The sequence below is a fragment of the Dipodomys ordii genome, unplaced genomic scaffold (assembly GCF_000151885.1).
Source record: "Dipodomys ordii isolate 6190 unplaced genomic scaffold, Dord_2.0 Scaffold13, whole genome shotgun sequence".
In the NCBI taxonomy this organism is placed as follows: Eukaryota; Metazoa; Chordata; class Mammalia; order Rodentia; family Heteromyidae; genus Dipodomys; species Dipodomys ordii.
Genome location: NW_012267229.1, coordinates 9,544,835 through 9,569,058, shown reverse-complemented (window position 1 = coordinate 9,569,058; position 24,224 = coordinate 9,544,835). Strand labels below are relative to the sequence as shown.

The window sequence follows — 24,224 nt, the reverse complement described above, 5'->3', positions numbered from 1 at the left end:
CAGAAGTGGAGCTGTGGCTTAAAGTGGTAGAGGGCCAGCCTTGAGCTGAAGAGTTCAAGGACAGCACCCAGACCCAGACTTCAAGCCCCACAACTGGCCAAAAAAAAAAAAAAAAGCAAACCACAATGTGTCCAGGAAAACTTTTCCCAGCAAATGACATTTCCTGATTACTGACCACCTGTGAATCAGATCACCTGGCACTGGGAAGTTGCTGGCATCTCTTTAGGAATAAACTTGTTTACCACCTGGTGCTAGTAGCTCACGCCTATAATCCTAGCTACTCAAGAGGCTGAAATCTGAGGTTCATGGGTTCAAAGCCAGCCTGTGCAGGAAAGTCTGTGAAACTCTTATCTATAATTAATCATCAAAAAACCAGAAGTGGAGCTGTGGATAAAAGTGGTAGAGCGCTGGCCTTGAGCAAAATATAGCATCTAGGTCCTGGGTTCAAGTCTCATGACCGCCCCCCCCAAAAAAGGAGTATCAATTTAATAATGTACTCTAGTATTCAGACATAGTTCCCTATTTTTTACAAAGCATTTATAGCTTTCCTCATTTCCTAGTCTAATATTCCTCTATTATGTATTGTGTTAGGGCCACACTACGCATTTTTTGGTAATGGTACCACAGAGTGTTATGTAGTGTTATTATGTTACAGTGGGTCATCCTTTATTCTTGACATCCCACTAGATGGAGATGCTAAAGACAGTAGGTACTGTAGCTTTCAAACATAGCCTTTAGCATTTAAAATAAACTGTACACTATGTAGCTATTATCACTAGCTTTATAGTATAACAGAGGATTTAAATATTATGAATTTCCAATCTTATTGTTCCAATCTCATTATGTAACCCAAGCTGGCCTAGAACTCATGATACTACTGCTTCAGCCTCCTGAGAGCTGGGATTATAGGTATGCACCAACTTGCCTGGCTTTGCATCTACTTTTATATAACTGATACCCTTTTATAACCAAAAGTTTTCCCTTTTTGTCCAATATCATCTCCAGTTCCCTTTCTCCTTTATAAATATCACATCCTTTGCTCATTCAGTTTTGAAATTTACGACCATGACTGTTCTTTATGAGCACATTGCCCCAAAGCTCCCCCAAAGCAGCCTGTACAAGCTGATTCTTGTTCCTTTTGACAGCGCCCTCCCTACCCTCCAAAATGCTTCCAGCAAGTGCCTAGCTGTATGGTACAAGATGTGTCAGATTCAATTTGTCTTTTTCTAACCTCCACCCTGGAGCCAACCATTATAATGAAGAATGGTTAGTTAGGAACCAAAACCTGGGTACTGGGTGGGCTAGTAAAATAATGTCACTGTTTCTAGGCCCTTGTATATAGTAAACAGAAACATCAACTTTTGAAGATCAGGGATAAGATCTACAACCCAATCCAATACCACTCGGTCCCATCTTCCTCTCCATATCTCTCCTTTTCTTTTGGGTAATCTCCTTTTAAAATATGAAATATGACATTACCAACTATTCCAGGTCAAAGGTTTCTTAGCATAAAATACATTTTAACTAGTTAAAGATCTAGCCAGGTACAAAAGGCCAGGAGAGAATTCTTAAGGTGTGGTAAGGTTTTATCTGCTGATCACAGTGGTGGTTGTACATACCCAAGTAGAAACTCACCTGACTATACATTTTAGAAAAAGGAAAATTCTACTATCAGTCAGCTACCTCCAAACAGGACTTCATGCAAATTATGTTTACCAGTGTCATGTGGAGGATGATAAAAAAGGTAACATGCCCTTTAATATAAGTCATGCATACTAGGTCCAAAATTTTTTTTAAAGGGGGTGGGGTGGGGAGAATAGAACTTCCCTCCTACATTTTGGTAACAAGTTTTGTCATTTATTCCTGTGTCAGCTATTTTCGGCAGTTACCTGATTAAAAATGAAGAGTAGAGAGGTAAGAAGCAGGGGCCATGAGGAAAAGGATAAGCAACTGCGGGGCGGGGGTGGAGGGGTGGGGGAGCATGGACAGGCAAGAAGCAGGGCCAACAGGCAAGTAGGAACCACCCATAACAGATATGAAGGGCCATCTCAGGGAACCTGGTCTGGAGCAAGTAGCCCAGAAACAGACAATACTAAAGCAGGAGCTGCTCAGGCTTCAAGAGGATCTGGATCAAATGCCATTTTCTGATGGACAGATTCAGAGGTCAGTAGGCCCATCTAGGCAGTGTGCTGACTCTGCGGCCAAGACACATGTTCACTTCTATTATATTTATCAGGAGCCTGTTGCTACATGGGGGTGCATCCTTTCTGCCTCCTCCCTTCTAGAGAGTTCCCAGGTGAAGGAGGACAGGAACAGATACGGCCTCATTTGATGCTCATTAACATCTGTAAGGGACCAGGCAGCTTGGCCAAAGTCTCATGGCTGGTAAATGATATAGAAAACGGGCCCACACCAATGGAGCCCAAAGCCTTGAAATAGCTGGAGTGAGGCCTTCCAAGGTCCATCCCTCCAGGTCCTCACTGGTGGCCACTCATTCCAATGTACTGCTTAAAATTCTCTTTCTCTCTGCCACTCGTGGGCCTTGAACTCCGCCTGGATGCTGTCCCTAAGCAATTTTGGCTATCGGCTAGTGCTCTGCCACTTGAGCTTACAGCAACACTTCCTGCTTTCTTTGTTTTCTGTGACTAATTGGAGATAAGAATTTCATGGGCTTTCCTGCCACAGCTGGCTTCAAACTACAATCCCCAGATCTTAGCCCCCTGAGTAGCTAGGATGACAGGCATGAGCCTGTATAGCTGGCGTCCAGCTTTAAATTTCTTTCTTAGTAGAGAGGGTGGTAAATATTTTATTTGATGGACAAAAATCTCTACATCCTGTTATTATGTGCCTACTTGGCATGAAAGAACACAAAGGGCTTGACATCATCTGTTTGATATTAAAGAAAGAAAAAAAGTAAGTTCACCCTGAGTCATCCATGCATTTAGGCCCAGTTTCTAGTTTATAATAAAAGGGAGTATGCAACACATCACTGAACATCGTGGTTATTATGTGCAGTCTCGGAACAAATTCAGACTCTAGGACACTCCATGAGACAAACCAGCCTGGACTCTAAGAGATGATAATGTGGAGAAGAAAAGGGTAGAGCTTATTATTGAGAAACCAAAGAGATACAGCAAACAAAAGTATCACATGAGCCTGATTGGATCCTGGAGGAATGGGGATAACAGCTATAGAAGGTATTTTAGGGACAACTGGGGAAATTAACTGTGGACTGCATTTTAGAGAATATGACAGAAAGTTCATTTTCTCAGGTTAATAAATGATACTATAGTTACATGGGAGATTCATTTCTAGTGAGTGAGGTGAGTCATTATGCCATCTCCAACTTCATTTTCGAGCGGTTCAAAACAACGAAGAATAAAAATAAAGCCAGGTCTGGTGGCTCGTATATATTCCTAGCTACTCAGGAGGCTGATATCAGATGGATCTAGATTTGAGGCCAGCCAAGGTAAAAAGTCCATGCAAGAGACCTTTTCTTGACTGATAGCTGGGTACAGTGGTATGAGTGCCTATCATTTTAGCTATATGGGAGGCTGAGACTGAGAGGATTAGTTTCAGGCTGTCCTGAGCAAAGGAAGTTCTTCCACCCTCACAGAAGAATCTGCATGTAGTGGCATGTGCCTATCATCTCAATTATGGTGAGAAGTATAAAATAAGAAGGATTACAGATGACCGCCAAGGCAAGAAAGTAAGACCTGATGTCAAAGTGATCCATACAAGGAAGGGCTAGAGGAATGGGGATGAATATGGTTGATGTAGTTTATCTGTATGTATGAAAACAGAACAATGAAACATACTGAAATTGTTTTAAGAAGGGGTAAGAACAGAAAATGTCAGAAGGTGGCGGGGTGGTGGGGAGGAGGGTGGTGGTAGGGATATATTGTTTACACATGTAAAAATGGCTCAACGAATGTCCCTGTACAACTGATATATAGTAATTCTTTTTAAATGAAAGACTTAAAAGGGGAAGGTGGGGCTGTAGGCATGGTTCAGAAGTAGAGTATCTGCCTAGTAAGTTTGAAACCCTGAGTTGAAACTCCCAGTACTATGGAGGTAGAGAGGGGGCCAGTGGGCAATCTCATTCTGCAACCTCATCGATGAACTCTCCAATTGTCATGATTACAAGGCCTCCAAACATAAGGCCCAGATAGCATCCTAGACTCGGTGTACAAAGCACATGGGCAAAGAAGACAAGCCATGAAGAACTCCCACTCCACTCCACCTCACCTGCAGAGGTCAGAGAGAGCCAGGTGTCTGGAGCAGATTAGAGGTGGTCCTCAAAGGCAGTACAGCTCTCCTCCAGCCACACTGGAGGTAGAGAACCTCCCTCCACACTAACAAGGTTTCAGTGCAGAACAGAAGGGGAAAGGAGCTAACTCTGGTTTAGGAGGACTCTAAACAATCCTGCGCCCTAGCCACTCAGGATTAGAAAGAAAGGTTTGGTCATTTCCAAAACAAGCCCAAGATGAGCTGAAATTGGCAGCATAAATCAACCAGAATGAGAACCACTGACATCACCCTCAAAGGAACTTAATAAAGAAGACAAAGACATTGAAAGCAAAGGAGTAAGGGAAAGGCAGGTTTCAGGAAGCAGAGGTTGAGGAAAAAGCAGCCAGCCTGGATATTGCCATGCTCTAGCACAATGAAGCTCTGGGCGGCAACAGAGCCCCTGAAGCCCAAAACTGGGGCTGAGACCCACAGATTCCACTGCAATAATGTAACAATCCCTGGAGGAAAAGAAAGACTTCCATAGGGAAGCAGGGTAGAGGGATGGTGTTGATCATGCATGGTATCACATGTCCTGCAGCCTTGCAGGTGGATCAGCTCAGAGACAGCAGGCACACTCAGAGGAGGGAGCATCTGCACCGTGATATTTCAGGGTGGCACCCTGTGCTTAGGTTTAAGTCTGCAGAAACACAAATTGGTTTCATTGCAGTGGTTCCCCTATCCACTGTGACTTTTTAAAGTCTGTGTCTGTGCTGTCCTGGAGCTTAAACTCAGGGCCGAGGGTGCTGTCCCTGAGCTTTTGTGCTCAAGGCTAGCACACTACTGTTTGAACCACAGCTCTACTCAGATCTCAACTCCTGAGAAGCTAGGATTTACAGGCTTGAACTACGGACGCTCAGCAATTCTATTTTTTTTTTAATGGAATAAGATTCCAGGACCACATTCCACTCTTAACTACAGAACCCACATATACAGCACTAGTTCATTCCCCCATTTCCTTGAGATGCAGGGCCTCTGTTTGCCCTTGGGAATCCCCACATCCACAACACCCAGTATGACTGAAGTATGAGGTGCTAACATGCAACAGGCAAATGCACATACACAGAACACAACACAGAGAACCACCTCAGAGTTAGTTAGAAAAGCCTGAGAATCTGACTTAGAAACCATGAAAGTCGATCATGAGAAAACTTCTGTTTTAAGCCCTATGAGCTGACTAGTGGACTACAAAACCAAACCAAATCCATGCAAGACACCTGCAATCGCCAGGACTCATCTGTTTTTCCTTTTGCAGTATTTAGCCCTGTATCCCTCTTCCTCCAAGTGCTTTATTTATTTGATCCTGTTCTGATCATGTCATTAATGTAATTCATGGCTCAAGATGAAGGTCCCCTTCACATCAAAAAGAACCAACAGGATGTCTATCTGAGTTATACCCAACAACTTTCATAAGAAGTTTATATAACAATCCACAAAAACCCAACACATCACTAAAATGATGATAAAAGGCCATCCACAGGGTGAACAAATGTAGCAATGGTACTCACTAGACACCATGCTGAAAATTAACTATACAACTTGTGGGTGGGGATGGGAGGGAAAAACTGGAAAAGAGGGAGGGAAGGGGTGACATTGTCCAAAAAGAAATGTAAAGACCCGACTTATGCAACTGTAACCCCTCTGTACATCGTGTTTCTAATACCAATAAAAAAATGTACAGGCCGGGGCTGGGAAGGTGGCTCAGTGGTAGAGCACTTGCCTTGCATGCATGAGGCCCTGGCTTCGATTCCTCAGCACCACATAAGCAAAAAGAAAAAAGCCGGAGGTGGTGCTGTGGCTCAAGTGGTAGAGCGCTAGCCTTGAGCTGAAGAGCTGAGGGACAGCGCCCAAGCCCAGAGTTCAGGCCCCACGACCGGACCCAAAAAAAAAAAAAAAAAAGTACAGGCCATCCACAGGTCACCTCAGGCAAGTTTCCTCTCATTTTCACAAAGTAAGTAAAGAGATCACCTAGCCAAAGCTCTAAAACTCATTAGGTAGGGCCCAGGTGCCTCTGCCTCCTTATTTGCCACATTCTGTAGGCCTAAGCCTTTAAAGCATGGTCCCAGCAGGTGGGTGCCCTGATAAAGAGGCCAACAGTTCCCCATGCCATGCCCAATTCCAAGGAATCCCATACCAAGCCATGACTTCCTGCCTCTGTTCTTGCTCTGCCAGGTCAGAATATGCCCCCCATTCTTCCTGAGCCCAAAACTGAGTCTCCAGGACCTGTCTCTACCAGCACCTCCTCCTGACTCCCCAAATCCCTCTAGGGCATCCTTGCCTCCTTGTACGGTACATATCTGGACTTTATCACATGTCACCTCTGCTTGCCACCACCAGTCACCCACGCCTTCTACATGGACGAGTCACTAAGTATCTGTGAGACTGAGTCAGTACTCTACCTCTTCTCCCAGGTTAAGAGTGTGAACACCCCATATACCACAACAACATGGGAATTCCATGTCCCTTGGGCTGGGAAGGTGGCTTAGTGGTAGAGTACTTGCCTTGCATGCATAAGCCCTGGGTTCAATTCCTCAGTACCACAGAAGTAGAAAAACCCGGAAGTGGTTGCTAGCCTTGAGATCAAGAGCTGAGGGACAGTGCCTAGGCCCAGAGTTCAGGCCCCACAACTGACCAAAAAAAAAAAAAAAAGAATTCCATGTCCCAAGACAAGCACAACACAAAGTGTCCCAGAGCACCTTCTTCACCTGGCACTGTGTACTCATTGCCATGGCTATTCTAATAGCTGCACTGTGTACTCATTGCCATGGCTATTCTAATAGCTGGTGCTGCGCACGCGCGCGCGCGTGTGTGCGTGTGTGTGTGTGTGTGTGTGTGTGTGGCGGGGGAGGGGGGATCTTGTGGCTTCTCTGTGTGGGGGGGGGGGAGGGGAATCTTGTGGCTCCTCCCACCAGTCGTCCACTCCCTCTTCATTCTTTTTCAGCTCACTGCTCTTTCAGAGGAGACAAGGAGAAATCAGCTGAGCAAGGAGGTTTTCTCTGGCTCTTGCATACTGACAATCAGCAAGGGGGTCCCCAACTAGGACCAACAGTACTCACCCAAGGTGGCCAAGAGCCCTTGCAGGGTCACTAAGCAACTTGCTTGCCTCAGCTGTAGCCAGATCTGGCTTTTGGCATGATATGGGGGTATAGCTTCCACAGGCAGATGTTGCTTCAATAAAGACCTGTTCAGTCCCCTCTCTGGCTCAGCTAATCATTCCCAATTATAGGTATTTGCTTGGATTTACAGATGGACTAGCCTATAGGTTCACCTCTCATTCAGCTGTTTAGAAAAAGATCCATTTCCCAAAGATCAGTGCCCTGTGAACAAGGTAAGGCCACTGAGCCAGCCAACAAAAGCTTCTCCATCCACTCCTGACTTGTAATACAAAGCCTTGACTATCATGCCAAAAGAAGACATGATGCCGCCGCCACATTTACTGCCCGGTTTGCATCCTCTGTGAAAGGCCTGGGCTCATCTCCTTCCCGAGGAGGTCAACGAGACCTCTATTCCTCTCCTGCAGGTCCCTTGAGGAGACCCCTCCTCTGCTTGGCATGGCATGGAATGTTGGCTGCAAATAATCTAGCAGGGGCTGACTGAACCCCTAACAGCTTGCCAGCTTCAAGGCTTCCAGTGAAAAGAGCTTCTCCTCACTAGCAGAGCTGGGAGGAGGCCACCACAGATGCCACCTACACTGCTATCTGCCACCCACACTGCTATCAACACCTCAGCACACAGCTCACTTCCCCCCAGTGAGGGAGCCCTGCTGAGAAGCCTGAGGACTCTGGTTCATCAGAATAAAGCCTACAACTCCCAAGCTCCCTTCTACACTGCCCTTCCCCAGCAGAGAAAGCTAAACCCTACTGGGATTGTCTCTGAAGGAGCAAGAATCAGCAGGCTTATTCTGAGCACAATCCTGAGCAGGGACCCACATCATCTGAGCAGGACCCTAGGAAAGGGAAGGGCCATACTTTGAAGAGGGCAGAATGCAAGTGCAGGAAGAGCTAGCCAAGTTTGCTTCACATCCTTTCTGCGATGTCTCCCTAACAATATAAGCAGGGTTCTGGGGATGCAAAAGTGAGCAAGCTAAAGCCTCAGCATCATGGGAAAAAAACAACATGGAAACAAAAATGGACAGGCTGGGCAACAAGAGCCATAGCAGAAAAGTGAACACAAGATACATGTATGGAAATCCAGGAGAGAGCAACACAGCTTCTAGGGAGTCAGGCTTGAGTCACAAGATGGCAAGGACAAGCCAGGATGGGGGATGGGCGGGTATGTCTGGGTGGGTGGAGAGTAAATGGAACAGAAGGATATAACAGCGGCACACGCAGGAACTGTGGTGGGCATGGCTGCAAACATAGAGACAGGGAACAAGAGATAAGCTGGACACCAGGTACATCCTAATTTAACAAAGAGTAGAGGAACAGTCTAGTCAGCCCAGAAGGATACAGGAGGTAGAAAGATGGCAGGGGCAGGACACAGAGTGGGTCAGAGAGAGGAGTCCCAAGGCAGAACAGGTGGGATGCTGGGGATGAGGGCCTAGCCAGCCAGGGAACAGAAGGAAAGAGATGGAGTTTCTAGCTTGTACAAATGGGAGGGGATGGCACTCTCCATCAAAAGAAGAAACATGGTTGGAGTAAGGTGGGGGCTAGTGATCACTAGGATACTCCCCCAACTCCAGCTCTTCCACCAAGCAACCCTGGGCAAAGGGCCAGGGCTCAGGGCCTCATTGGGGGCATCAGCATCCCATGTTAGTACCCCCATCTCACCTGCATCCAAATGTTGTCTGAAGCAGTGTTGTGATTCCCACACAGAAGAAAATGGTCCCAATGAGCTGGCTGGTGGCCCACTGATCATACCCCACACACATGGCATCGGCCAGCAGAAAGGGCACTGCAATCGTTCCACTGAAGCAGGTCAGGTAGTGCTGTAGGCAAGAGGGACAGCAGAGTGGGAAAGCAAGCCCACCATGTTCTTTTCTGATTCTATCCTAAGGTACACATGGACCACAGAGATGATCTCTAGGGTTTCTTGTTGTTGTTGTTTTGATTTTTTTTTTGTTGGTTGTGGAGCTTGAACTCAGATCCTGAGTGCTGTCCCAGAGCTCTTATGCTCAAGGTTAGCATGCTACTACTTTGAGCCACAGCTCCGCTTCTAGTTTCTGAGTGGTTAATTGGAGGTAAGAGTCTCACAGGTACTTTTCTGCCCAGACTGGCTTTGAACCGCTATCCCCAGGGCTCAGCCTCCTGAGTAGCTAGGAATAAAGGCATGAGCCACCAGTGCCCAGCCATGATCTCAGGGTTTTTAGGTTAATCCATTCTTAATATGCTGAATCACTTTTCTTTTTCATTGTATTTTCTTATTCTATTTCCATCTTGCATTAAGAGTGATGACTTGCACAAATTCAAGCATGTATATTTTTCTTACTAGAAAATAGTTGTCATCCCCCTTCCCACTGACTGCAAAACTAGAGCCTTTCTTCTCTAGTCTGTTCATGTGAGCTACACTTTGCATGCTTAAAAGCAAAACCTAGTTAGTCATGTTGTATTTTCTTCTAGGATTTTATTTGCTTAGTATTTTATACTTAGATTCCTAAAATAATTAGTCTATATGGTTTGTGTAGGAGTGTTTTAATTCTCTCATGTCTGGGGATTAAAGCTAAATTAGTTTCATTCATTGTAGAAAGCAATGTGTTCTGACATTGTTTGGCAAACAGAATTTATCTGTTCCAGTAGGGTTAAAGGCACAGTAACTATAGGAATCCTTCAGAAACAACTCACCCTGCTGTTCTTCCTTAGAAGACCTCTTCCTCAGTCCTAAGGCCCTGGCAGGGAAGTCCCATCTCTCATAGCTCCCTTCCCTCTCTGCCTCTCCCCCCCCCCGCCCCCCAGTTTTCTGTTTACTTCTGTTCTGTTAACTTTTCTTCTCTTGCCTATAGCTTCTCACTTCTGACCAAGTCTGATAAATAACACTGCAGCTCACAAAGCCCAACAGTCCTGGTTGGCAGAATGGGGTGTGAAGGAGAGGGAACACGGCTGTTCAGGGCTTCTTATGCATTTAAATACAACGTATGGTGTCAAAAATTTCACCCTAATAGGTCCCATGGTTTCCCTTATTCACAATACCTAGTATACGTCTAGGATAATCTTACTAGACAAGCAGAAAAAAGTCAAAAGCTATATACATATAACCATATAAGATGATGCTAAGAGAAATAAACCCCAAGATAGGGACACAAGAGGTTTTATCTTTATCATTGCTGTTCTTAATGTACTATGTGACTTTTTTTGTTTCCTCTGTATGTTCTTTTTTTTCTTTTTTCTTTATTATGAAAATACGGTACAGAGGGGTTACAATTACATGGGCAAGGTAATGAGTACATTTCTTATCAAGCATTGTTGCCTCCCTTTTGTATGTTCTTCCCCCCCCGGTATAACCCCTGTTTTCAATGTATTTGATTCCGTTGTCCTGCATCTTGTATATACATTTTTCTAATTTGAGGAGGGAGAAGGAAATAACAAAATGCTGAAACAAGGATACAGGTTGACCCATTGTAACAATGAAATGTATAAGACACTACGTTGAAAATAAACTTTACAGCCGGGTGCTGGTGGCTCACGTCTGTAATCCTAGCTACTCAGGAGGCTGAGATCTGAGGATCACGGTTCAAAGCCAGCCCAGGCAGGAAAGTCCGTGAGACTCATCTCCAATAAACCACTAGAAACTGGAAGTGGTACTGTGGCTCAAGCAGTAGAGCGCTCGCCTTGAGATGAAGAGCACGAGGACAGTGCCCAAGACCAGAGTTCAAGCCCCAAGACCAACAAAAAAAAAGCAGAGCTGAAGGTGTGGTTCAAATGGTAGAGTGCTAGCTTCACAAAGACCCTAAGTGTGAGGCTGCAAGACTAATGGCTTTTATTCTTGTTTGACTATGGGAGACTTCCACAGACATCTATAATACAAAGATTACAAAAAGTCTGCTTCCTGGCTAGGTGCTGGTAGCTCATGCCTGTAATCCTAGCTACTCAGGAGACTGAGATCTGAGGACAGTGGTTCGAAGTCAGCCTGGGCAGCCTGACTCAGGTTGTGTGGTAGCACACTAACCCTGAGCACAAAAGCTTAAGAACAGTGCCCACGCCCTGAGTTCAAGTCACAGGACCAGAACGTGGTTTAGGATATTCAATCTGAGGAGGGTTACTGGTTCCTCCTTTGCTAGATACCTTGCAGTCCATGTAAGACATACTTGGGCCAGTCAGTAGGCACAGCCCAGCTCCAAGTGAACACCCATGCCTAGGGAATAAGACTGATTTTGTGGGATCTAGAAACTGGTCACACTAACTTGAACAAGGAAGTATGGAAAATCAGACCTGAGAAACATAGTTCAAGCTAAAACAACAGGAAACTATAAGCCACAGGAGGCAGGACCACAGCTGGGTCACCTCCTGTCTTGTCTCCCAGCCTATCCACTCTCCCTTCCTGCTGGAAATTGCAGCAAAGTGGCCAACAGCCTGGGAAATGTCCCTTCCTTTAAGAAAGGAAGGACATAAAATAAGACTTATGATCTGGATAACAGGGGATCTTTGGGGCGGGGGGTCACTCATATTTTATGGCAAATCTTGATATGGTTATGGATTGCTTAGTTAGGCTGCTTTCCTCCTTGTTCTAGTCTGTCTTTCTTTTATTCTGGTGTGCGTGTGTGTGTGTGTGTGTGCGTGCGTGCGTGCGTGCGTGCGTGCGTGCGTGCGTGCGTGCGTGCGTGCGTGCGTGTGTGTGTGTTATTTTTGTTTTTTGTCTATGTCGTAGGGCTTGAACTCTGGGCCTGGGCACTGTCCCTCAGCTCTTCAGCTTAAGGCGAGCACTTTACCACCTGAGCCACAGTGCCACTTCTGGTTTTCTGGTGCTTAATTGGAGATAAGAGTCTCATAGACTATCCTGCCCCGGCTGGCTCTGAACTGTGATCCTCAGAACTCAGCCTTTTGAGTAGCTAGGATTACAGAGAGAGGCCATCAGCACCTGGCTTTGTCTTGTTTTTTATTCTACTACCATCTTTTTCCTTCTTTTTTATATCACTTTTCTTCTTGCTCCTAATATTTTTTTCCTGCTATTATAAAATTAGTGTTAATGGAAATAGAGCTGTGGCTCAAAGTGGTAGAGTGTTAGTCTTGAGCATAATAGTTCAGGGATAGCGGCTAGACCCTGAGCTCAAGCCCCAGAACCGACACTCACATTTAAAAAAGGGGGGTGGGGAGAGGACCCTGGGAATGTGGGTCAGTGGTAGTAGAGTGCTTGCCTAGCATGCATGAAGCCCTGGGTTTGATTCTTTAGTACCACATACATAGAAAAAGCCAGAAGTGGCCTGGGAAGGTGGCTCAGTGGTACAGCGCCTGCCTCTCATGCATGAGGCCCTGGGTTCAATTCCTCAGCACCACATAAGCCAGAACTGGCGCTGTGGCTCAAGGGGCAGAGTGCTAGCCTTGAGCTGAAGAGCTGAGGGACAGTGCCCAGGCCCAGAGTTCAGGCCCCATGACCGGACCAAAAAAAAAGAAAAGAAAAGAAAAAGCCAGAAGTGGCACTGTAGCTCAAGTGGTAGAGTGCTAGCCTTGAGCAAAATGAAGCTCAGGGTCAGAATTCAGGTCCTGAGTTCACAAGCCCCAGGACTAGCAAAAAAAAGGGAGTGGGACTTAAGATTGATGTTAAAAGTACTCAGTCACACTCAGGTGACAGTGGCTCATGACTATAATTCTATCTACTACTCAAGAGGCTGAGTTATAGAGAATCATAGTTCAAGGACAGCCTGGCGGAAAAGTCCATAAGATTCTATCTCCAAAAGGCTGAGTTGTAGGTATGGCTCAAGCAGAGCACCAGCCAGGCAGCATAAGGCTCTGAGTTCAAACCCAATATGAGCAAAAAGTAAAAAAATAATAATAGATGTGCATTCGTTATTCTTTACAATAAAAATCTTCAACAAATAAAAATAAAAATTTAGCTAGGCGTCAGTGGCTCATACCTGTGATCCTAGAGGCTGAGATCTGAGGAACAAGGTTCAAAGCCAGCCTAGCTAGCAAGGTCCATAAGACTCAAAAAAATAATCTGTAAAAGTCAGGCTAGAAGTATGGCTCAAATGGTGAAGTACCAGTCAAGCAAGCAAGCTGAACAAGTACAAGGTTTTGAGTTCAAACCCCAGAGACTGAGATCTGAGGATTGTGGTTCAAAATCAGCCTGGTCAAGAAAGCCAGAAGTGGAGCTATGGCTCAAGTGATGGAGTACCAGCTTTGAATGAAAAAGCTAAGGGACAGAGCCTAGACTCTTGAGTTCAACCCTAGTATTGTTGGTACATGTGTGGGCACATGTGCACACACACACTTTAAAGACAATTCGAGCATCTGCTGGTGGATTACACATCCTGAAGGACCTGTCTTACCTGCAAGCCCAGAAATATGCACAAGTACCAGGGAGGAACATCTTCTATGGTGTAAATCATGTCAGACCTCTGGGGGTCCAGGCTGCCAGTGCTGTCCAAGGTTTCCGCAAGAGAACTCTGTCATGGGGAGGGAGGAGACAATGGACTTAAGTGAATTCTAGCTCAGCTCTGCATACCCACTGTTGCTGAAACACAACTTATCCCAAGGTCATCCTTTTCCTATCATTTTGAGCAGTGGACACTTCTGAAGCAAAGATCAAGTCTATTTTCTCAGGGGAGGTGGGAGCAGTCAATCCTCAGAATCTGGAGTTCTGTGTCTTCTTGGCATCAACTCAGCCCTAAGAACACCCAACTTGCTCAGAACATCTCCCCAGGCCTGCAGTTCCTCTTGCATGGGCAAAGATGCTCCAGGTTGAGACCATAAAGTGAAGCACTGAAGGCTTCAATTCTTGCCAATGAAGAAATATAAAGTGTTAGCTACTTTCAAACACAAAGTACTAATCTGCCCTTACCGCTCCATTTATAGATCCTAATTAGGAATATCTTTCTACCTGAAAATAGATTTATAGGTCCCAATTAGGAATATCTTTCTACTTGAAAATACATTCTAGCAACCTCCTGCCAGAACATTGAATGGCTCAGGCAACAATATTGAATAAAAAGAGCAAAATTCAAAAGTAAATACAATGACTCACCTTTTTTTTTGGCTGGTTGTGGGGCGTGAACTCTGGGCCTGGGGGCTGTCCTGCTTTTTCTATGTGGTGCTGGGGAGCCATTTTCCCACCCTACATTTTTGTTTGTTTGTTTTTTAAAGTAATAGAAACAGTACATAAAGCTAAGTCCTCGTGCCAGGCGCTGGTGGCTCACGCCTGTAATCCTAGCTACTCAGGAGGCTGAGATCTGAGGATCGTGGTTCAAAGCCAGCCCGGGCAGGAGAGACAGTGAGACTCCTATCTCTAATAAACCATCAGAAAACCGGAAGTGGCGCTGTAGCTCAAGTGGTAGAGCGCTCGCCTTGAGCTGAAGAGCTGAGGGACAGCGCCCAGGCCCAGAGTTCAAGCCCCACGACTGACTGACAAAAAAAAAAAAACCTGCAAAAGTCAGGCTAGAAGTATGGCTCAAATGGCAAAGCACCAGTCAAGCAAGCAAGCTGCATAAGTGCGAAATTTTGAGTTCAAACCCCAGTACATTGCCCAATCCCCCACACCAGAAAAGAAAAAGAAAAAAGAAAACAAGCAGTACAAGGCTGTGAGCTTGGGGCATAGCTCAAGTGGTTGAATACCTGTCTCTACCACAAAAGAAACAAATGAAAATTTCCTCCTGACCATCAGCAAAAATTTTAAAAAATGTTAATTAAGTGTTGTATATTTGCAAAACTTATAAATAACCATCACAAAGACTAGACTCAGATAGCCTAGACATTTCCAGACAGCCTTGGCGTCACTTCTGAGCTCATTCAATGTCTGAGCCAAACAGAAGACGCAAGGTAATGCGCAGTTCACACGCAGAGCCTCTGAAAGGCTTTGATTTCTAAACCTTGAGAACAATATTTGCATTTCTTAGAATCTGAGATGCACGTATATTTTTCTTCTCAAATCTTTTAGAATCTAGCAAAGAACACCTAACAAGAAACAAAATTAAAAGATCTCACACACACATACACACACACACACACACAAAGATGAAAATGAGAACACTGTGACCTTGACCTGATCTAGCCCAGTGAGTGCTCTTATCTAATGAATCTGGCCCACAGAAAGATAATGGCCCCATGTGCTTGTCACTCAACTTTACCTGAGAGATCCCTTAACATAAAGGATGATACAGTTACTTCTGCCTCATCTTGTAGAGCCTGAAGGTAAATGTCTGATGTAAGTTGACATTTCATCTAATCCAAATGTAAATGAATGTGACCTTTGTAAGACAGAAGTCTGTCGTCTTTTCCAAAAGTAGGTACTGGAAGCTTTGCACTGTGAATGAGGTAGAATGGAGAGTGTGTCTTTTGCAAAGTTGGTAAAAATGGCAGAGAAAGTACTCCTGTGTGTAAGGAGTCTGGTATGAAAGCATCGCTCCACAGGACTGAGCTACCTAAACCCTGCACTTTGGTATGGCGCTTGTTTGGCACATGAAAATAAGTTTTGTTTTGTTTTGTTTTTTTTGCTGGTCCTGGAACTTGAACTCAAGGCCTGAGCTCTGTCCCTGAGCTTCTCTGTGCTCTAGGCTAGCACTCTACCACTTGAACCATAGCACTCCTTCTGGCTTTTTTTTCTGCTTATATGGTACTGAGAATTTGAACCCAGGGCTTCATGCATGCTAGGCAAACACTAACACTAAGCCACATCCCTAACCCTGAAAATAACTTCTAAGTTCCTGGGATATCCTGATGCTCAAGAGAGGCTTTTTAAAAAAACAAACAAACAAACAACAAAAAAAGCCTTAGGTTTGGTCAATAGTTTGCACTGGCGGTGTGATTTATTTATTTAGTTTTTGTCTGTTTTTTTGAGTCCAGTCATGGGGTCTGAACTCTGAGCCTGGGCGCTGTCCCTCAGCTCTTCAGCTCAAGGCTAGCGCTCTACCACTTTTGCCACAGCGCCACTTCCGGCTTTTTTCTTTTTGCTTAAGTGGTGCTGAGGAATCGAACCCAGGGCCTCAAGCATGCAAGGCATGTGCTCTACCACTGAGCCACCTTCCGAGCCCCATGGCAGTGTGATTTATGGCACCGGACTAGAGACACAAGCTTCAGCTTGCTCAGTCTGGAGGGGATTGGAAACTGACTAAAGTCAGCTGCTATGGTGGTCAGCCACACCTAAAGGACTCATCTCCAATAAAAACCCAGTACATCACAGTTCCAGTGAGCTTCTCTGGCTTTGTCACACCTAGTTACTGGGACCATCAAGACATTGACTGCCTGGCTATATGGAGAGGAAGGCCAGAAAGCAGTATGCCTCATGTTACTCAGACACTGCCTTCATTCCTTTTCTTGAATGCTGATTCTCCATTGTTGAGAATGATACTGTGAACGAGTTCCCTGAGTCTGTCTAGAAGGTCATTAAACCTGATTAAGGAACCCTTGAACAGGTTCAATTATGCTAGCCATGACATAACTATTACAACACAAGGTCAGCTCAACTCTATATAATCTACAACTTCAGAGGTAGAGAGTGTTACTGCTTACAAAGAAACAAAGCATACAGTATGGGAGGGGTGGGGAGATAAATACATATGTGCTCTTCACCTTAGTATCATCCTATTGAAGGTGCTTTGGACCTGTAAGAGGTAGGACCTAGCTGGAGGCTTACAAGTCAAGGTGGTCAGCCTGGACTATATAACAAGATCCTGTCTCAAAAACAGGCAGGTTCTAATGAGAAGTCTTTGGCTATCCAGTGGTATGGCTTTGAAGAGGATTGTGAGACCCTGTTTGTCCCTCCTCTCTCTGCTTCCAAGGGTATGAGCACTTGCTCACATACACTCCCCACCCTGATGAGCCATTCTTGCCAGTGGCCCATTAAAACCACTTGATCTTGAACTTGATCCATGAGGAGAAGGCATAGAAGGTGGCAAGTATTTCACTGTAGTGATACAAAGCTGAATCATACAGGGTGTGATCCCACTGCTTTGGTCAAAGAATTTCCTCCAAGGCATCTTTAATCTAGGGAAATTCACTGTGGCTTTCTCTTATTTACTGACCTGTTAGAATATAACAATCTACGATGCTAATAACTTTACACACACGTCCACGTGCACACACAGTAGACAAGGCTCCAGATCAGGGATATCCCAGTCCCTGCAGCACAGAAGCAGGGGCAACATGGGGCAAGAGAGGTACCTTCTCTGCAATGCCATTTTCCGTAGTATAGATGGCCATGAGCTCAGTGTCTTCATTGTCCTGCTCCCCACTGGACGTGGCCCCTCCATTGATCACCACCTGAGAAGAAACATTCATTAGAAAGGCTACCGTACAGAACTGTGTCCTTTCCAAAATGCCTCCTGTCATTTTAAGAGGTCCAAACTGCGTATCTTCACATAGCAGTTTGGGTTTTCTTGCACAAAACTACCACACATGTGGCCTACAGTGAGCATTTTTAATGGCGAAAAAGTCTGTTATGCCCATGGGATAAAGCTGGGTGAGCCAGCTTCCCCTTTTTGTTCAGGGGAAGCCAGAGTGGAATGTTCCAGACAAATATTGGGCCATGGAACTCCCAGAACAGTCCCAGGCAAGTGTTTGAAAGGCTGGGTCATTGTTAAGGGAGTGAAAGAGTCCCAAGCTGCCTTGGGTAAGAGCCCACTCCTTTGGGACCAGTTGATAGCAGCCTCTAATGTGGCTGTCCTGGAGGAGAAAGTGTTGGGGTTAGAGGAATTTAGCTCTGCTGTTCACCAAACTCACTAACTTGTTAGTATTGATTTGTTACTGCAACTAAGTAAACTGTTGATGTGTGCACCTGACTTCATCACAGGGAGGAGGGTAGGGATGAATGGTGACACAAAATCTAGATTCTGGGCCATTCATGTAAGGGCCAGATCTCAGCTCAGGACAAATTCAAAGGAAACACCTGGTATCCAGCAGCAGGCCACAACCACTTTCTAGTTTGCACTGAGCGAGTGTATAATGGGTTCCAGCAACCTATACCAAGAGCTTTAAAACATGCTTACTTCTCATTTGAGGTTCCTAGATTTCTAGGAATCTATCCTAAAGAACACAAAACAAAACAAAAAGCTTTCACCCCACCGCACCCTCAAAAGTAATCACTATTATAGTACAGTATAGTACAGGCACTATCCCTGAGCTTCTTTTGCTAAAGGTTAGCACTCTACCACTTGAGCCACAGCACCACTTCTGGCTTTTTCTGTTTATCTGGTACTGAGGAATTGAACCCAGGGCTTCATGCATGCTAGGTAAGCACTCTACTATTAAGCCATATTCCCAGCTCCTAATCCTCCAATTTATACTTCCTGCTATAGCTGTGATGATAGGTCCATGCCTGTCATACAGTTGGTAGAGATGGTCATCTTAACTTTTTGCCCAAGTTGGCCTCAAGCTGCAATCTCTCCATTTCTGCTGCCAAATACCTCTAAGATTCAGGTATAACAGCCACTGGCTCCCAGTCAACTACATTTTAATAACACAGATTTAGCAAGTATGGAATACTGATTTCAAAAACACTAGTAAATTCCTATTTAAAAAAAAAGAAATTAAATAAACAGATTTTGTTTAGAAGAGTATAGAAGGTTTCAATTCCATCACTATGATTTAAATATATGAAGAAGATACGGAATAGCCTAAGATATATTTAATATATACAGAAAACAGGTATCAACAATTCAAAAAGCACACACCAAAGCATACTTTTTTCTTAAAGCCAAATGAAATGGACAAAAACTAGGAATATACAATTCATGGAAACATAAAATAAAATATACAATGAACATAGAGGGGATTTACAATATGAGTCAAAATGAAGGAGAAAGGGAGAAGACTCTGCTATACTGCTGATAAAGTGGCTCTTCTGGCTACTCTAGGACTGGCATATCCTAGATTTAACAATTACACATACACAAACTTAACTTCCAGAAGTGTCCATGCTGCTGTGGCTCAAATGGTAGAGCGCTAGCCTTGAGCTGAAGAGCTGAGGGACAGTGCCCAGACCCAGAGTTCAGGCCCCAAGACCAGACCCCCCCACCCAAAAAAATAAAAAAAACCAGAAGTGCCCATGTTCTTGGTACGTACGTTCAGCATTTTCTGAAATATTGAGTACTTGGAAACAGCCTACATTTTTTCCCCCAAAAGATGGATACAGGGCAGAGGTATAGCTCAGTGGTCCAGCATGAATGGGAGGAGACCCTTAAAGGAGGAGGGACCTGTCTCCATTGCCCTCTGTGCTGTGCCCTCAGAACATAGGAACAGCTCCAGGTGGAAGGTTCCAGAGCACAAGGAGATGGAAGGCAGTGAGGGACTGGACATAGAGGAGGAAGACTGTGAGAAGCCAGGGCTCTTTAGGGGCCACTCAGTGGATCCCTTGTCTCTGGTATATTTAAGTGCTTAACAGAGGACAATCTTGTTATCTCTCCTCTCAGGAAATTGGCCATGATTTTATAAAAACATCAACAGATTGTGTTAAATAACACAACGTCCTTTTTCCTTAGTAAAACAGTTAGAAACCAAATTTGCACCTTTAAATTTTGCCCCCTAAAGCTACTGTACTTATTCATCCACAAAAGAAGGTTCTTCTACTAGAATTTGTCTAAGTTTGTCTGCATCCAAAGTGCAGGGCTAGTTTGATTTCAATTGTGGGAGTAAGTCCACAATTGCTCAAGAATGAGTTATAGTGTTTTGTTTGTACCAAGCAAAGCTGATGGTGCTAAAGTATTTGTTTTCTAAACAGTTCTTGGAATGATGGAAGGTATAGGAGGGAGGAAGGGACAGAAGCCATTGCTAGGGTGTCATAGGACTATCTATATCACCGCAGGCCAGTGTTTAAACCAAGGCTAAATGTGCTATGCTGTTATTCCAACAGAAACTATATGACTTGCTGGTACTGACATATGGAAGGCAGAGGGCACAGGGCATCTGGAATGCTCAGAACTCAATTTCTCACTTATTCAAGATCTGCTGTAATTCACTCCACCATGATAACAGGCCCAGGCAACCATTTAGTTATTAAGCCAATTATTTCCAGAGTAGTTGTAAAGTTGCTCAGATTAACTATTTTTTATTCTTTCTAAAAGACAACACATAATCTTCGACCCTTCCTTCCCCCCTCTCCCCGCCTTATTGTATTATTGTACTGGAGTTTGAATTTAGGGCTTTACTTTGGTAGGCAAGAACTCTATTGCTTAGTCATACCTCAGACCTTTCTACTCTATTTTGGAGACAGGATCTCAATTTTTGCCTAGGTTCATCTGGACTACAGTCCTTCTATGTATGCACCCCACTGTAGTAAGGATGACAGAAGAATGTCATTGTGCAAGCTTTTTATTTGCTGCAATGGGGTCTTTACCCAGGCTAGCCAGAAACCACAATCTTCCCAAACTCAGCTCCCATGGAGCTCAAGATGATAGATCCACCATGCCTAGCTATTGTTGACTGAAATGCGATTTTATTAATGTTTTGCCCAGGCTGTCCTTAAACCATAAGTTAATAAGTATGAACTACTAGCTTCAAGACAATAACATAATTCTTAAACTACCTTCCCAACAGATACATATAAAAGATTATTTCACCAGGCACTGATCGCATTCACCTGTAATCTTAAACTACTCTGGAAGCTAAAATCTGAGGATCTTGGATTTTTTTTTTAAGGGGCGGTTCTTTTTTTCAATGAACTGGCAAAAAGCCAGAACTAGAGGTGTGGCTCAAGTGGTAGAGCACCAACCTTGATGGAAAAAGCCAAGTAAGAGTATGAGACCCTGGGCTGGGAAGGTGGCTCAGTGGTAGAGTGCTTGCCTCGCATGCATGAGGCCCTGGCTTCGATTCCACATTAGCAGAAAAAGCCAGAAGTGGGCGCTGTGGCTCAAGTGGTAGAATGCTAGCCTTGAGCTGAAGAGCTGAGGGATAGCACGCAGGCCCACAGTTCAGGCCCCACAACCGACCCCCCCCCAAAAAAAAGAATATGAGACCCTGAGTTCAAGCTTCAGCATCAACATGAAAGGAAACGATTATTTCCTCTGGTATCCAAATCTCTACTACAATTAAAATGTGTTTTGAATAAAGAAGAAAGATACCAAGGTTAGTATTCCCTAGCAGAGAGTCTAAGCACCTTTAATCAAACATGAAACTCCCACTTGCCTTCCATATTATTGAAATTTCCAAATTTAACTGCCACGAAAAAGAAATAAGGTGAGTACAATACAACACATGTTAAACCACTCCCAGAGTCTGTCAATCTCAAGATTATGACACTCTAGAAGATGTAGTTTATAGATCTAACAACATACCAGTAGCCACCCTGATGCTGGCTAATCCAATGATCTTATTTCCACTGCCTCTTCAAGGAAGACACCCCCTCCCCCCCCCACCATGTGACACCGGTGTAAGAGGACACATGGAAAGGAATCATTGGGAGTGGCAGACAAAAGATACCAGCACCCAGCGGTGGCACTGCATTATTAGCAATAGAAAGATGATATAAATCTTGCCTTCAAATGGATTCCTAAACAGTTCAGGAGGGCACTCAGCAAGAATTTTGCCAGATACTAGTGTCTCATGACTCAGAGGCTGAGATCTGGGGATCACAGTTAAAAGTCAGCCAAGGCAAGAAAGTCTATGAGACACTTATCTCCAATTAAGCACCATAAAGCCAGAGCTGTGGTTCAAGTGGTAGAGCATCGACCTTGAGCAAAAACACTCCCCGGCATTCCCCACCCCCTCCCCAAAAAGCCCAGCACTGATGCTCATGTCTGTAATCCTAACTACTCAGGAGGCTGAGATCTGAGAATCACAGCTCAAAGCCAGCCCTGGCAAGAAAATCCATGATATTCTCACCTCCAATTAATTACCAAAAAAGTCAAAATGGTAAAGTGCTAGCCTTGAGCACAAAAGCTCAAGGATGGTGCCCAGACACTAAGTTCAAGCCCAGGACTGGTGTGTGCACAAGCATGTGTGCATACAAACACACTTGCATGCGTGTACACATGTACACACGCACACACACACATTAATATAATACAGGCCAAGAAAGAGTGAGAGGTTCTGAATTCAAGCCCCAGTTCTGGTGCACAAATAAGGAGGAAGACAAGGAGGACGAGGAGGAAAAGAAAAGTTAACAATTAAAAAAAGAACTGAAATTGTCAAAGCAGATAGTTTGCATGTATGAAATCAAATAATGAAAACTGTTTGTACTTGAATTTGCCAGGAGGAGACAAATCCCAAAACTACCTTTTAAACATCCCAGTCATTAACCACACGTTCAATATTGAAGGAAAAATACCTGGAGGCAAGATCTTTCTAGCTTTATATACATCAAGTCACAGTCCTACATCTGGGAGTAAGTATTGTTATGAATGAATATAATGAATGAATCTAATCAGCCTTATCTTAACCAATAGTACTTATTCAGATAAAAGTATTTCTACCCTGGATGCTGCTGCTCCAGTACCAACCTGGGTTGAAAATAGCATGATCTTCTCCCCTTCTCCACTACAACGTGGGCAGAGGTTGGATTACATGCTATTTCATAAGAGAGAAAATTTAAGACTTCAGTTTCCTCCAATAAGGACTGGGCCAGTTTTTAAAACATGAATAACAACGTGTCTCCCTCCAGGAGTCAATCAAACCCAGCAGTCGTCTGCAGTCTAAGAGGCCAGCCAGCTCAGGAGATTCAGCCCAAAGTCAACATCCTATGAAAAGTACCTGATCCTCAATGCCTTAACTTTCACTGAAAACAAAAGTGTGTAAGCCCATGTGGAACTACTTTAGAGTAGTTGGCGAATAAGGCAAGCGGGTCCTATTACCGGAAGAGTAAAGAAAGTGGGATGCTTTGCTTCGTCTTCATATTTGCCTTCTGTGGAACTCCCGGCCTCCATTGACTTGGACGTGGTGTTCTTACCAACACCCATCATCAAGAGAAGCCGAGCAGTCCTGCTCAGCTATTGGTCTTGAGTGGCTGTGGTGAAGGTTTAGTCAAGCAGGGAGCCCAAGTTCACAGTCAGCTCTTCTGCCACCTGGAACACCTGATTCTTAGATGAGGTTGAAACGTGTGAGCGCCATCTCTTAGCACCTGCAAGAAAGAGTGCAAGCAAATCACCTCAAAGCACACAAACAATAGGACACTAAAGCCATCCAGGTCCCTGTAATGAAAGAATGTCATAGTACAAGATAAACCCAGATACCCCAAAATACACTATCAAACTCTTTTTTTTTCCCCTGGTCCTGAGGCTTGAACTCTGGCCCTGGGAGATGTCCCTGAGCTTTTTTGCTCAAGGCTAGCAATCTACCATTTGAGTCACAGTGCCGCTTCAGCTTTTTCTGTGTGCAACTTAATTGAAGATATGTGTGTGATTTAATTGGAGATGAGTCTCACAACCTCTCCTGCCCAAACTAACTTAGACCCACAATCCTCAGATCTCAGCCTCCTGAGAAGCTAGGATTACAGGCATAATTATGCCACTGGCACCCGGCTGCCATCAACACTTTTTCAGAACTACCCTCTTCATTGACAGTCATCTGTTGCTTCTGAAACTGCCCTCTGGGGAGGAGGAATACAGAACTAGGTTATCAGAAATATCACACTACTACAGGGGGGGGGGGCACCGGCGGGGGAGGGGGGAACCAAACAGGTAACTTTTCCTCTGCTGTGCATTATGAGATATATCTAATAACCCACCAACACCTAGTAGAACTTTCCTCAATGACAAATGTTCTGTGTCTTCTCATCTGAGAGTCATTACTGGCCATATGTGGCTATGGAACACTTGCCAATAAGGAATTCAACTGTAGTTAATTAAAATGTAGATACCTACCAGGTATCAGTGGTTTATACCTGCAGGATCAAGGCCAAAATTAGCCCTGGCAGAAAAGTATGTC

General features: G+C 44.5%; 1 protein-coding gene across 2 annotated transcripts in view; it reads right to left on the bottom strand.

The window, feature by feature from the left end:
- Slc23a2 (solute carrier family 23 (ascorbic acid transporter), member 2) overlaps positions 1-23,415 on the bottom strand; it is a 57,295-nt gene extending 33,880 nt beyond the window's left edge. The window contains exons 1-4 of one of the 2 annotated variants that reach the window (XM_013011031.1): positions 23,153-23,415; positions 17,532-17,630; positions 13,706-13,822; positions 9,057-9,214 (exon numbers count right to left, since the gene is read on the bottom strand). In XM_013011031.1, the coding sequence (XP_012866485.1) occupies positions 9,057-9,214; positions 13,706-13,822; positions 17,532-17,630; positions 23,153-23,260 (482 nt within the window). In that variant the 5' untranslated portion in view covers positions 23,261-23,415. Of the gene's footprint in view, positions 1-9,056; positions 9,215-13,705; positions 13,823-17,531; positions 17,631-23,152 lie in introns of those variants that run through there. The other variant, XM_013011032.1, reaches the window with a different exon arrangement.
- Between the last annotated feature and the right edge of the window lie 809 nt (positions 23,416-24,224).